Source organism: Dryas octopetala, chromosome 2, assembly GCF_963921425.1.
Source record: "Dryas octopetala chromosome 2, drDryOcto1.1, whole genome shotgun sequence".
Taxonomy (NCBI): domain Eukaryota; kingdom Viridiplantae; phylum Streptophyta; class Magnoliopsida; order Rosales; family Rosaceae; genus Dryas; species Dryas octopetala.
In genome coordinates this window covers 20,111,454-20,124,647 of record NC_141367.1, presented here as the reverse complement: position 1 = coordinate 20,124,647, position 13,194 = coordinate 20,111,454, and the positions used below count along the sequence as shown (strand labels likewise).

At 37.3% G+C, this 13,194-nt stretch overlaps 3 protein-coding genes and 1 pseudogene across 3 annotated transcripts; all 4 read left to right on the top strand.

Annotated features, from left to right (window-relative positions):
* Positions 1–163: 163 nt before the first annotated feature.
* LOC147293898 (uncharacterized) lies at positions 164–2,207 on the top strand. The gene is made up of 5 exons (XM_086230375.1): positions 164–333; positions 847–964; positions 1,058–1,147; positions 1,232–1,330; positions 1,860–2,207. Exons 1-5 carry the CDS (start codon positions 266–268, stop codon positions 1,959–1,961), a joined length of 477 nt encoding a protein of 158 aa, XP_086086501.1. The 5' UTR covers positions 164–265; the 3' UTR covers positions 1,962–2,207.
* A 2,300-nt stretch (positions 2,208–4,507) lies between these two features.
* Positions 4,508–6,970, top strand: LOC147293897 (1-aminocyclopropane-1-carboxylate oxidase homolog 1-like). Its single transcript, XM_086230374.1, has 3 exons — positions 4,508–5,125; positions 5,946–6,267; positions 6,479–6,970. Exons 1-3 carry the CDS (start codon positions 4,593–4,595, stop codon positions 6,728–6,730), a joined length of 1,107 nt encoding a protein of 368 aa, XP_086086500.1. The 5' UTR covers positions 4,508–4,592; the 3' UTR covers positions 6,731–6,970.
* A 2,932-nt stretch (positions 6,971–9,902) lies between these two features.
* LOC147293896 (1-aminocyclopropane-1-carboxylate oxidase homolog 1-like) lies at positions 9,903–12,424 on the top strand. Its single transcript, XM_086230738.1, has 3 exons — positions 9,903–10,541; positions 11,364–11,685; positions 11,897–12,424. Exons 1-3 carry the CDS (start codon positions 10,009–10,011, stop codon positions 12,146–12,148), a joined length of 1,107 nt encoding a protein of 368 aa, XP_086086864.1. The 5' UTR covers positions 9,903–10,008; the 3' UTR covers positions 12,149–12,424.
* An 11-nt stretch (positions 12,425–12,435) lies between these two features.
* Positions 12,436–13,105, top strand: LOC147293895 (1-aminocyclopropane-1-carboxylate oxidase homolog 1 pseudogene; annotated as a pseudogene).
* The last annotated feature ends 89 nt before the right edge of the window (positions 13,106–13,194 follow it).

Below are 13,194 nucleotides of genomic sequence, written 5' to 3'. Positions count from 1 at the left end.
GATACCAGATGTCGCCAAATTAGAGCGAGTACAACCAATATTAGACTCCCGCGCGCGCTGTAAATCCTCGTCCAACTACCGTCCAACTTTTTAAATTTCGAACCGGTGCATCTACGACGCCGTTTTCTCTTGATCTGCTCCCCTTATCACTCACCCTGTCCGAGTAAGTTTCGCATCGAAAATTTAGAGAGAGACCCTCGGCCGGGCCCAAAAGTCTCGCGCCTCTGCCTGCTGCGTCGTCGTTTTGGTCTCTCCTCGTACAGACATGGCCTTCGTTTCGTTCGTTGGAAGACTTTTATTCGCCTCTGTCTTCGTCCTCTCCGCTTGGCAAGAGTAAGCCCAGATCTGCGTCTGTCTTTGTTTTTTAAATATTATTAATATATTTTTTAAAAAATTATTTAAACTTGAGGTTTGAATTGGGCAAATCTAAATGGAGTTTTAGTTCATGATGCATGATTTTCTTTCTGTAATCTTGCATGGTGTGCATGCATGGAACTATGGAAGTATGGAACTCACTCCATTTTAGGCATGTTTTTTGTTGTAATTTAATGCTAGCTTTTTAAGAGTTAATGACAAAAAATCAAGTTTGTGGGTATTTTTAACAGCCTTAGTGCTTGAAGATGACTTGTTCTTTTTGGTGATCCATGCATAGTTAGATCTAAGTAAATTGAAGAACAAGAGCTGTAACATGAGTTGATTTATGCATATTTTAATTTCTTGCAAGTACACTTTGTGAGATCATAATTTGGTGTGAAATGTTATGTTGTCAGAATGTGAATTTAGGTTAGGCGGTGTTGTATGATGCTTGATTTTGATGAGACAGTTCACATTTGTTTCTATTTATAGGTTCAATGAATTTGGTGTGGATGGGGGTCCCGCAGCCAAGTCTTTGAGTCCGAAATTTGATGTTTTCTCGAATCATCTGTCAAATCATACTGGTCTTCAAGTGCCCAAACAAGTTGAAGTGAGAAATGAATCAATTTACTTGTTATCAGGATACATTTGTAGTTGGTTTTGCACACAACACACAAGTGACTTTTGTACTTGTCATTGGCAGATTAAACATTTAGTGGCGGCCGCAATAGTGTTGAAGGGTGTTGGGGGTCTTCTCTTCGTCTTTGGCTCATCTTTTGGAGCGTATCTGCTGGTTTGTAATCTGACCTAGTTCTTGTTTTGTAGCGGTAGATCAATATAGCCGCTAAAACATGTGTCCCGTTTCGTGTTTGTGCAGCTTCTGCATCAGGCCATTGCCACTCCTATATTGTATGACTTCTACAACTATGATCCTGAGAAGAAAGAATTTAATCAACTTTTCCTGAAGTTTACGGAGGTTAGCAATCAAGATTCCTTCCTCTCTCACACCTTTTGTTTTGTTGCTAAGTTACACTTCTAAATTTTTAATCTATGTAGTTTAGTGCAAATTTGGTTTTGATCCCTATTTTATAGAACTCAACAAAAGTGCAGTTATAATTTTCTTAACGTGTCAAACTCTGTCAAGTTAGATATTCCGTCAAATTTGTAGACTGGAATTCATAGCCACTCAATAAAACGGAATCGAGGTCAAACTTCATGTTTTAAAACGGAATTGACGTCAAACTTCATGTTTTAAAATGGAATCGAGGCAAAAATATAGGGATGAAAATGTAATTTAATTGGTAGACATTGACGTCTTGTGCATGCTTTGCTAATGACGAATGTCTGATTTGAACAAATCTGATATGGTTAGAAAATGATAGTGGTACCAAAGTACAGTTTCCTTAGACAGTAGGAAAGGTTTAAAGAGGGATGCTATGTAAGTTTAAAACACTAAGAAAAAGTTTCAAAATTATTGTTAATGATTTCCTTGTTCTGTTTTGCAGAATTTGGCATTCTTTGGGGCTCTGCTCTTTTTCATAGCCATGAAGACATCCATGCCAAAGAGACAGCCCAGGAAAAGAGCTCCCAAAGCAAAAACTACATGAGGATGAACCTCAGACGAAGTGAGGGTTTAGTTTTCTGACTTCACCTGACGTACTGTTCCTCAAGGAACTAGTTTTGTATGGCTGTATCTGTATCTGGGTTTCTGTTTTTCATAAGTTTAGGAAAAAGGGCTAGAGGGAATGGTTTCTTGTTCATTTTGAGGGGGGTGATGTTTCATTTGTATTGAGCCAGTTTGTGAACGTTAGAAAGATAACACTACTTATTGATGCTTATTTCTACGGGTGCTTTCACGTGAAATTTGTAAGGTGCAACATTATATGCATTTCGATTTGAGAACTTCAATAACTTATACTCGCCATGCTCGTTGCACTTGCAATATCTTGGTTTTATGACTTTTATCATATAAATTCATAGGCCTTCATAACCATTGCGTAATCTTGAAACCCCTTCAGTCCTGAATCAGGGTGGTCTATTATTTGCATGAAGTGTTAGAAGTGTTCCTGAAATCCTAAAAACATGTTTGTTTATTCAAAGTCAAATCTTGTTGAAATGTATGGTTTAAATTGATAGCGTAGTAATATGCCGCTGTTTAATAAAAATGATGGGCAGCATTATTAAGAATAGGCTGAAAGTATAGGAATGAAAGTAAGGGAAGATGTGTGAATGCTACTTGTACAACTAGATTTGATATTATTAATATATTAGTCTGTCACTGCAACTACCACTGCATACCTCTCTGTCTTCGCCATTATTCTTATCTTTGTTTTGCATTGGACAGTTGCAAGTACTAACTCAGCTAGCTGTTGCCATACTACTACTAGTCACTAATCACTCGTCAGTAGCCACCGCCCCACTATATATTGCAATTGCTGCTGCCTGCCCAATCATTATTGTTGTCATAGCTCTAGCTACATCTTGAAGAGGATCCAACCAAACGCGAAGAGGTTGTTGACAAAGTCAGAGAGATGATGCATCAGACAGGCAATTATGGGTTCTTTCAACTGCTGCTCAGTTATGCTTTTATGGGTTTCCCATGGATGTTTGTTGTGTGATACTGTGATGCAAGAAATCATCAATGAATTGCTCTGTTTTTCTCAAGTCATACATGACTTCGTCTATGGTACCCAAGCGAGTAGGTGAATTTTATACTTGAAATGTAATGACTATTTTTGGGCAAGAGTCAAAGACTCAAAGAGAGTAGGTGAATTTTACACTAAGAGAGTGTTTAATGCAATTTGGTGTAATAAATAACTGCAAATGCTTAGTGGGATAAGAACTTGAGTGAACAATGGGTTACTAATTACTCTGCTTAGTTGAGGCGGGTCGCGAGGCTTAATTTAGGTGCGCTACATTGAAAATATGAAAAAATGCATAGGAGCCTTGTGAGATGCTCTGCCCTTAGTGATACCAGACATTTTTTTTTTTTTTTTGGTTTATCTACTTTGACAAATAAAAACCGTATACCATCTATTAGACCAAATGATTATTGATAATGATACTAGACATTGCATGCATACAAAGTTACAAATAAATCTAACAATTCACAAATTTATGCTTTGATATAAATAATTGAATCCGTCAAAATAGTAGGAGGGAAAGACCAAAAGAACTCAACCAAATTGGGCTGAGTTACTACTTACTAGCCAAATCGGCTTAGGCCTGTGCTTTGAAATTATCAGCCGATGGCCTCAATCACAATCTAGTTCGACCTTTGTGCCCAGTTTCTCATCCAAAGCCAAAATTAAAACTTGGGCTGGGTTTAGTCTGGCTTGTTAATTGTTGAGTAGGGGTTGGATACAGGCTTACTGCTTACAGCAAGTTTAGATTGTATTCTAAAACAAGAATTTCCGATACACTAGCCTGGTCTTATAATTGAACCTTGTTACATATTGCTATGCCAGGTTTTCTTTTCCTTATAATTGTCAATTGTTAATTTCTAGGTAAAAGCAGCTGCATGTGTTACTGCCACAAAATTACTTGAAGTTTTTTCTGATCGGCAGTCCAAATTGTCCAATTTGAAGTTATTAGGATAAAAATTGGATGTCATTTTTTTTCGGTCTGAAAAATTGGCTCTCTTCAGTAGTCAAAATTTTATAATCAACATCGCATAGCCATATACAAAAGTTGGATTTTCCTTTAATATTACTTGTCTGAACAGTTAACCCAAAATGAATATACTAATGTTTTGTTTTTTAGAGCATGAATATTATTTTGAAAAACAACTATCATCATTTATTAAAATATATTTGTCTTGTTTCAACTTTCAAAAAATATAGGTTTTAAACTTTTAAACAGTTTTTACTTGCTAGGGAATTTCGGACCTTTTTGTCATGGCCTGGAATATTCAAAGAGTAATGCAATTCAAAAGTTACAAATTGGGTTGTTCATTTTTTTATATAAAAGTGGCCATATGTTTACGCAACGAATTAATTATTGAAGTGATGACTAACTGTGATTGGACTATCTTATAAATACAGTATTCTAAAAAACATGAGGTATTACTGTATTAGTGGAGGACTATTGCTAAAAGTCACCAAATTTGTTTAATATATCCTTTGGCGTCAACTTGCTCTATGATCTTTCCAAAAATACATCCTTCCTCTGTGGCTGTGAATCATGGCTAGCCTAAGATATCTACTGAAACTGTAAGGTTACCTTGCCAACTAACCAATATGGTAGCTACAAACACAAATGGGGTTCCAATTCCCAACAGACATAGTGAGCTAAAAGCTTTTGATGACACAAAGGAAGGTGTTAAAGGCCTTGTAGATGCTGGGATAACAGAGGTTCCTCAAATCTTCTATCAACCACCATATGACTCCATCAACAACACCTCTGCTACTTCAGAAGATCAAACCCAGTTTAGCATTCCGGTCATTGACCTCGGCGGCCTTGACTGTCCAACTAAGCGCAAGGAGATCGTTGCAAAAGTCGGAGAGGCATCAGAGACTTGGGGATTCTTTCAGATTGCCAATCATGGAATACCTGTTGGTGTTTTGGAGGAGATAAAGGATGGGGTGCGTGGGTTTCATGAGCAGGACACTCAAGTGAAGAAAGAGTTTTATACTCGTGATCCCTTCAGACCTCTGATCTACAATAGCAACTTTGATCTGTATAGTGCACCAGCAACTAATTGGAGGGATAGTTTTGGGTGTTACATGGCTCCTAATCCTCCTAAGCCAGAAGATTTGCCAGAAGTATGCAGGTTTGTGACAGAATTCTCTGCTGATGAGTTTTTGGCATTAGTTTGATTCAGAATGCATATCCCTCTTGATGAATTAGATGGTATGATCATGTACTAAATTTTGTTAATTAAAGGAGACTCAATTCTTTGACCAACTTAATGGTAGGTATGATGGAAAAAAATCCCACATCGGATAAGAATCTCATATGAGTTTATGGCATTAGTTTGATTCAGAATGCATATCCCTCTTGAAGAATTAGATGGTATGATCATGTATTAAATTTTGGTAATTAAGGGAGACTCAATTCTTTGACTAATTTAATGGTAGGTGTGATGGACAAAAATTCCACATCGGATAATTAAAGGAGACTCATATATATGAGATTTATAGGGATAGACAGCATTACCTAACAGACTAGTTTTTTAAGTTGAGCGTTAAAGTTTAGCCTGTGACACATTGTATTAGAATGATCCCAATTTCTTATCAGACTAATGGGTGTTGTGTGTTCAAGTGAGGGTGTTAGGGATAGACAACATCACCTAACAGATTAGTCTTTTTTAGTTTGATCTGGGCTTAATTTATATTTGGGTGAACATCTCTTAAAAGGCTAGTCTTTTGGTTTAAGTGACAAGCCCCAGCCTCTAATAGTAGGCCGTTTGAAATGGGGACTCTCCTAAAGCTTCTTACACTCATATGGAGGTGTGCAAATACGTACTAATTAATGCCAATATGACAATGTTATTTTCTTTCCTCCCTAGAAGTGAGGTTTGATTTTCTTCCAAGAATAAGTATCATAGTAAAAATGAAGTGTATATTGCCTTTCTGTGTTTCATCTTGTAGAGACATCCTTGTGGAGTACTCAAATCAAGTGACGAAATTGGCGAAGTTATTATTCGAGTTGTTGTCTGAGGCTCTTGGGCTAAAGCCAAGTCACTTGAATGACATAGATTGTAGCAAGGGGCTTATGGTTGCAGGCCATTACTATCCTGCCTGCCCACAGCCAGAACTAACACTAGGCACAAGCAAGCATGCTGATTCTTCCTTCCTCACGGTCCTTCTGCAAGATCATATTGGTGGTCTCCAAGTTCTTCATCACAACAAGTGGATTGATGTTCCCCCTGTTCCTGGGGCTCTAGTGGTTAACATTGGAGATCTTGTACAGGCAAGTATATATATATGTACCATTACTATGTTACTATGTGGTAACAAAATATGGTACCATTATTATGTTGCTATGTACGTATTGTTGCCATTACTATGTTACTATGTAACAAGTACGTTCTTCAAGTTTAATGTCACTTTCAAATTCTTAATTCGATTTGGTTTTGTATTTGGAGTTTTCTATATTAAATAACATGCTTTTGGGGTTGCAGTTGATATCAAATGACAGATTCAAGAGCGTAGAACACAGGGTGTTGGCAAACCGAGTAGGTCCAAGAGTATCTATTGCGAGCTTTGTAACCACAGGAATGCAGCCATCAATACAACTCTACGGACCCATCAAGGAGTTGTTATCAGAAGACAATCCTCCAAAGTATAGGGAGACCACTGTGAGGGACCATACTGCCCACTTCAATGCCAAAGGCCTTGATGGAACCTCTGCCTTGAATCATTTGAAGCTCTGAACTTGCGCATACGGTGTCTATTTTCTACTAAATAATTTGGCATGAAAATGAAAATTTCTGTACATTGTATTGGTTGTTAATTATAACATTACTCTTTAGGCATACATTGTATTGGTTGTTTTGATTGTAATGATTATGATTGAACTACGTATTGCTCAAGTGTTTTGGCAAAGATTTCCTGTTCTTAAAAATATGCAAATGAAATTTGAAAGAAGATGATGAAGAGCTTGTTGAGATGAGCAGGTAATCTATTTTGAGAAACATGTTGTTTATAATCTGTTGTGGAATGATATGACTTTTCAATAAAGCCCAAAACAGGGGAAAAACAGAGAAGGAGGGCCCAAGGCCTAACGTCGATACAAAAGAAGGAAGTAACGACCTAAAAAGGAAAGAGCGAAACAAAAAGGAAAAATAGGTAGGGGAAGCAGATTCGATCTAAAGAACAGAGAGCCTAGATCGAAGATGTTTCCACTACTGCAACAGAGCTCAGCGGAGGTCCAGGTCTACGGACCCAAGGCCTAATGTGGTCCGCTGCGTGATTGGAATTTCTGGGAATCCAGCACCAGGTGGATGAAAGGAAAGAAGCGTTGGATCGCTTGATGGCTTCAATAACAGGGTAAATTCTCCACACACACATGCCCCTCTAACCCAGGGGCATAAGAGTAACACATGTTCAATTGTTTCCGGGCCTTCACCACACACACAACACAAGGGGGAGTGGATGTCTGTAGTAGTGGCTTGATTAAGGAGATGGCTGATAGGTGAGAGGTTCCACGATCTGGAAGACCAATCAATAAGAGCCTCCACCTTGATAGGAACTTGGGGATTTTGGGCTTGACCTTGAATTGTTCCTGAGGGAAGATTAGGGATCCATTTATCTAGCAAGATATCAATACAAGTGTCGTTTCCAACCTGAATGACATAGATTGGGGTTTCATTTAGTTGCGCACATTATTACCTATATAAGGAGATTTCATACTTCCTGTTATTTCTTCTTTGTCAGCGTTAATATTTGCCATTTTGAAACTTTTACTGCTCCTAGCAGTGATTGTTATTCCTTTTCTCATTTTATCTGTTTATTTATTTATTTATTTATTTTTTTCAGTTTCTGTACATTTTAAGTTGCTTCATTATGTATAAGTTCTATGTTGGAGAAAAGTTTATTGGTTTTGATGAGTACATTGCCATTTTAGAGGTTCAACACATTAGATTATGGTATCTTGTAGTTTCATAATGTTATATTCATGATAGTATTACTTCAACTTGGATTGGCAATTTGGCATGATAATATTATTTCTTTGTAGGATTGCTCATGTATAAGACTGTTTTGTATGTTTTATGACTAAGTTGGGTTCTGTTAATCTCTGTGCAGGTGTATATGAGTCCCATTGTGTCTCAGTTATGGATGCGGAAGCCATAGCTCCTGATGTCTCATCCAATGTAAACCCTCAGCCGTTTCTTCCTTTATCTTTACCATTGACACCATTCACAAATAACACCGTCCTGACATTATCATGTATGAGGTACATGCCTACCAACTTGACAGAATTGGGCTCCATTGAAGATTGCTATATCTATCATTACTATACGGCTTGCATGTTCCTGATTGGGAGTACTAAATTCCTACCAATTCCTCCTCTGCTCCAAAAACATTTTCAGTAAGTTTTGATCATTTCTTAATTTTTTCCTTACCTTCTCTATAAAATGTTGTGACTGACTTTTTCGATTTTATCTCCATTTGGAAGGTGAAATTTGGAGTAAGGCTGGGGTGACACAGGACCAGCTTGTAATGCTGTTGGGATGATTGATGGTAAAATATTGGGTCTTCAGCATTTGTATAGAAGACCAATATATACACGAACAGAGCAATGCAATATCAACTCCCCAGATTATGGCCCATTACTTGCTGATGCTCCTACTTAGTGCCAAGCCCCTTTTGACCCTGAAGGACTTTTAAGGTATATCTTTGCAGTTTCTTCTTTAATTGTTGAATCCCATTACATCATTTTCTTGAAAATATGTCTCAATTTTGTGCTTACCTTCGTGGTTGCAGCTCGATGATGGCTATTGTTACCAACTTGGTTGGTTTGCACTATGGCCACATCACTAGTCCGAATTGGAGGAGGATGTTTATGAAGATGCCGTGTGCAAGAAAAAAAGTGTGGCTTTATAGGCTATAATCTCTTTTTATGGAGAAAATGTTGTTTGCTTATAGTTTTAGTGTTCTAGCTTTGGACTTTTGGGTTTGTAAATGAGATTTTGGATTGTTAGGGTTTTAACTTGGTAGTCCAGCTTTATCTTATAATGCAAATTCCTTTGAATTGTAAAGCCAAATTGTTCTTGTTGACCTTGTTCTTGGGTTGTACTTTTTAATGTAATAGGTGTTGAGGGGTTTTTTTTTTTTTTTTTTTTTTTATATTTTATTTTATTTTATTTTTTTATGTTAAGGATGTAGCTGTCGTTATATTGCACTATGTTTAAAATTGCAGAACTTAGGCAGTCTTCTTTTACATGGTTCTTGAAGTTGAAGATGGTCTCATTATTTAAGTTGTACATTATGTTTCATAAACAGCATATATGCATGTGGAAACTATTGATGCAACCTGGGAACCAAACCAGGCCCCGGTTTTTGGATTTCGGCCCCGAGAGTTAAGTATTAAGTCTTGAGTTCAAACTCTAAGTTTAAATCCTAATACAAATAATTTATTGAAAAAAAAAAAAAATTTTAAAAAAAATTAACCAAACAAGTTTTCTAAAATTTAAAAATAGTTTTTAAGTTACATACCAAACAAGTTTTTAAAATTTAAAAACTAGATTTAAAATTTCACATTTTAAAAATGGATCCATATTTTTGAATTTTTTTTTTGAATTGGATACCAAACAGGGCCTAGGTTTTAAACAGTTTTTACTTGCTAGGGAATTTCGGACCTTTTTGTCATGGCCTGGACTATTCAAAGAGTAATGCAATTCAAAAGTTACAAATTGGGTTGTTCATTTTTTTATATAAAAGTGGCCATATGTTTACGCAACGAATTAATTATTGAAGTTTTTACTAACTGTGATTGGACCATCTTATAAATACAGTATTCTAAAAAACATGAGGTATTACTGTATTAGTGGAGGACTATTGCTAAACGTCACCAAATTTGTTTAATATATCCTTTGGCGTCAACTTGCTCTATGATCTTTCCAAAAATACATCCTTCCTCTGTGGCTGTGAATCATCGCTAGCCTAAGATATCTACTGAAACTGTAAGGTTACCTTGCCACAAACCAATATGGTAGCTACCAACACAAATGGGGTTCCAATTCCCAACAGACATAGTGAGCTAAAAGCTTTTGATGACACAAAGGAAGGTGTTAAAGGCCTTGTAGATGCTGGGATAACAGAGGTTCCTCAAATCTTCTATCAACCACCATATGACTCCATCAACAACACCTTTGCTACTTCAGAAGATCAAACCCAGTTTAGCATTCCGGTCATAGACCTCGGCGGCCTTGACTGTCCAACTAAGCGCAAGGAGATCGTTGCAAAAGTCGGAGAGGCATCAGAGACTTGGGGATTCTTTCAGATTGCCAATCATGGAATACCTGTTGGTGTTTTGGAGGAGATAAAGGATGGGGTGCGTGGGTTTCATGAGCAGGACACTCAAGTGAAGAAAGAGTTTTATACTCGTGATCCCTTCAGACCTCGCATCTACAATAGCTACTTTGATCTGTATAGTGCACCAGCAACTAATTGGAGGGATAGTTTTGGGTGTTACATGGCTCCTAATCCTCCTAAGCCAGAAGATTTGCCAGAAGTATGCAGGTTTGTGACAGAATTCTCTGCTGATGAGTTTTTGGCATTAGTTTGATTCAGAATGCATATCCCTCTTGATGAATTAGATAGTATCATCATGTACTAAATTTTGTTAATTAAAGGAGACTCAATTCTTTGACCAACTTAATGGTAGGTATGATGGAAAAAAAATCCCACATCGGATAAGAATCTCATATGAGTTTATGGCATTAGTTTGATTCAGAATGCATATCCCTCTTGAAGAATTAGATGGTATGATCATGTATTAAATTTTGGTAATTAAGGGAGACTCAATTCTTTGACTAATTTAATGGTAGGTGTGATGGACAAAAATTCCACATCGGATAATTAAAGGAGACTTATATATATGAGATTTATAGGGATAGACAGCATTACCTAATAGACTAGTCTTTTAAGTTGAGCGTTAAAGTTTAGCCTGTGACACATTGTATTAGAATGATCCCAATTTCTTATCAGACTAATGGGTGTTGTGTGTTCAAGTGAGGGTGTTATAGGGATAGACAACATCACCTAACAGATTAGTCTTTTTTAGTTTGATCTGGGCTTAATTTATATTTGGGTGAACATCTATTAAAAGGCTAGTCTTTTGGTTTAAGTGACAAGCCCCAGCCTCTAATAGTAGGCCGTTTGAAATGGGGACTCTCCTAAAGCTTCTTACACTCATTGGAGGTGTGCAAATACGTACTAATTAATGCCAATATGACAATGTTATTTTCTTTCCTCCCTAGAAGTGAAGTTTGATTTTCTTCCAAGACTAAGTATCATAGTAAAAATGAAGTGTATATTGCTTTTCTGTGTTTCATCTTGTAGAGACATCCTTGTGGAGTACTCAAATCAAGTGACGAAATTGGCGAAGTTATTATTCGAGTTGTTGTCTGAGGCTCTTGGGCTAAAGCCAAGTCACTTGAATGACATAGATTGTAGCAAGGGGCTTATGGTTGCAGGCCATTACTATCCTGCCTGCCCACAGCCAGAACTAACACTAGGCACAAGCAACCATGCTGATTATGACTTCCTCACGGTCCTTCTGCAAGATCATATTGGTGGTCTCCAAGTTCTTCATCACAACAAGTGGATTGATGTTCCCCCTGTTCCTGGGGCTTTAGTGGTTAACATTGGAGATCTTGTACAGGCAAGTATATATTTATGTACCATTACTATGTTACTATGTGGTAACAAAATATGGTACCATTATTATGTTGCTATGTACGTATTGTTGCCATTACTCTGTTACTATGTAACAAGTACGTTCTTCAAGTTTAATGTCACTTTCAAATTCTTAATTCGATTTGGTTTTGTATTTGGAGTTTTCTATATTAAATAACATGCTTTTGGGGTTCCAGTTGATATCAAATGACAGATTCAAGAGCGTAGAACACAGGGTGCTAGCAAACCGAGTAGGTCCAAGAGTATCTGTTGCGAGCTTTTTAACCACAGGAATGCTGCCATCAACAGAACTGTACGGACCCATCAAGGAGTTGTTATCAGAAGACAATCCTCCAAAGTATAGGGAGACCACTGTGAGGGACTATTTTGCCCACTGCAGTGCAAAAGGCCTCGATGGAACCTCTACCTTGAATCATTTTAAGCTCTGAACTTGCGCATGCGGTGTCTATTTTCTACTAAATAACTTGGCATGAAAATTTCTGTACATTGTATTGGTTGTTAATTATAACATTACCCTTTAGGCATTCATTGTGTTGGTTGTTTTGATTGTAATAATTATGATTGAACTACGTAGTACGTATTGCTCAAGTGGTTTGGCAAAGATTTCCTGTTCTTAAAAATATGCAAATGAAATTTGAGAGAAGATGATGAAGAGCCTGTTGAGATGAGAAGGTAATCAATTTTGAGAAACATATTGTTTATAATCTGTTGTGGAATGATTCGACTTTTCAATAAAGTTAATGGTGATTCATTAAAGCCCAAAACAGGGGAAAAACATGGGCTTATGATTTTAGGCCATTACTATCCTGCCTGCCCACAGCCAGAACTAACACTTGGCACAAGCAAGCATGCTGATTATGACTTCCTCACGGTCCTTCTTCAAGATCATATTGGTGGTCTCCAAGTTCTTCATCACAACACGTGGATTGATGTTCCCCCTGTGCCTGGGGCTCTAGTGGTTAGCATTGGAGATCTTCTATAGGCAAGTAAATATATATACCATTACTATGTTACTATGTCTATGTGGTAACAAAATATGGTGTTATTACTATGTTGCAATGTATCAAGTTCTTCAAGTTCAAATTTCACTAATGTCACTTTCAAATTCTTAATTCGATTTGGTTTTCTATATTGAATAACTTGCTTTTGTGGTTCCAGCTTATATCAAACGACAGATTCAAGAGCGTAGAACACAGGGTGCTGGCAAACCGAGTAGGTCCAAGAGTATCTGTTGCGGGGTTTTTTGCCACAGGAATGCTGCCATCGACACAATCTACGGACCCATTATGGAGTTGTTATCAGAAGACAATCCTCCAAAGTATAGGGAGACCACTGTGAGGGACTATACAGCCCACTTCAGAGCAAAAGGCCTTGAATCATTTTAAGCTCTGAACATGGAATAGTGGAACAATGCGCATATGGTGTCTATTAGTACAAGTGCTTTTGATAGTGTTTTGTATAAATAAATAAAAAT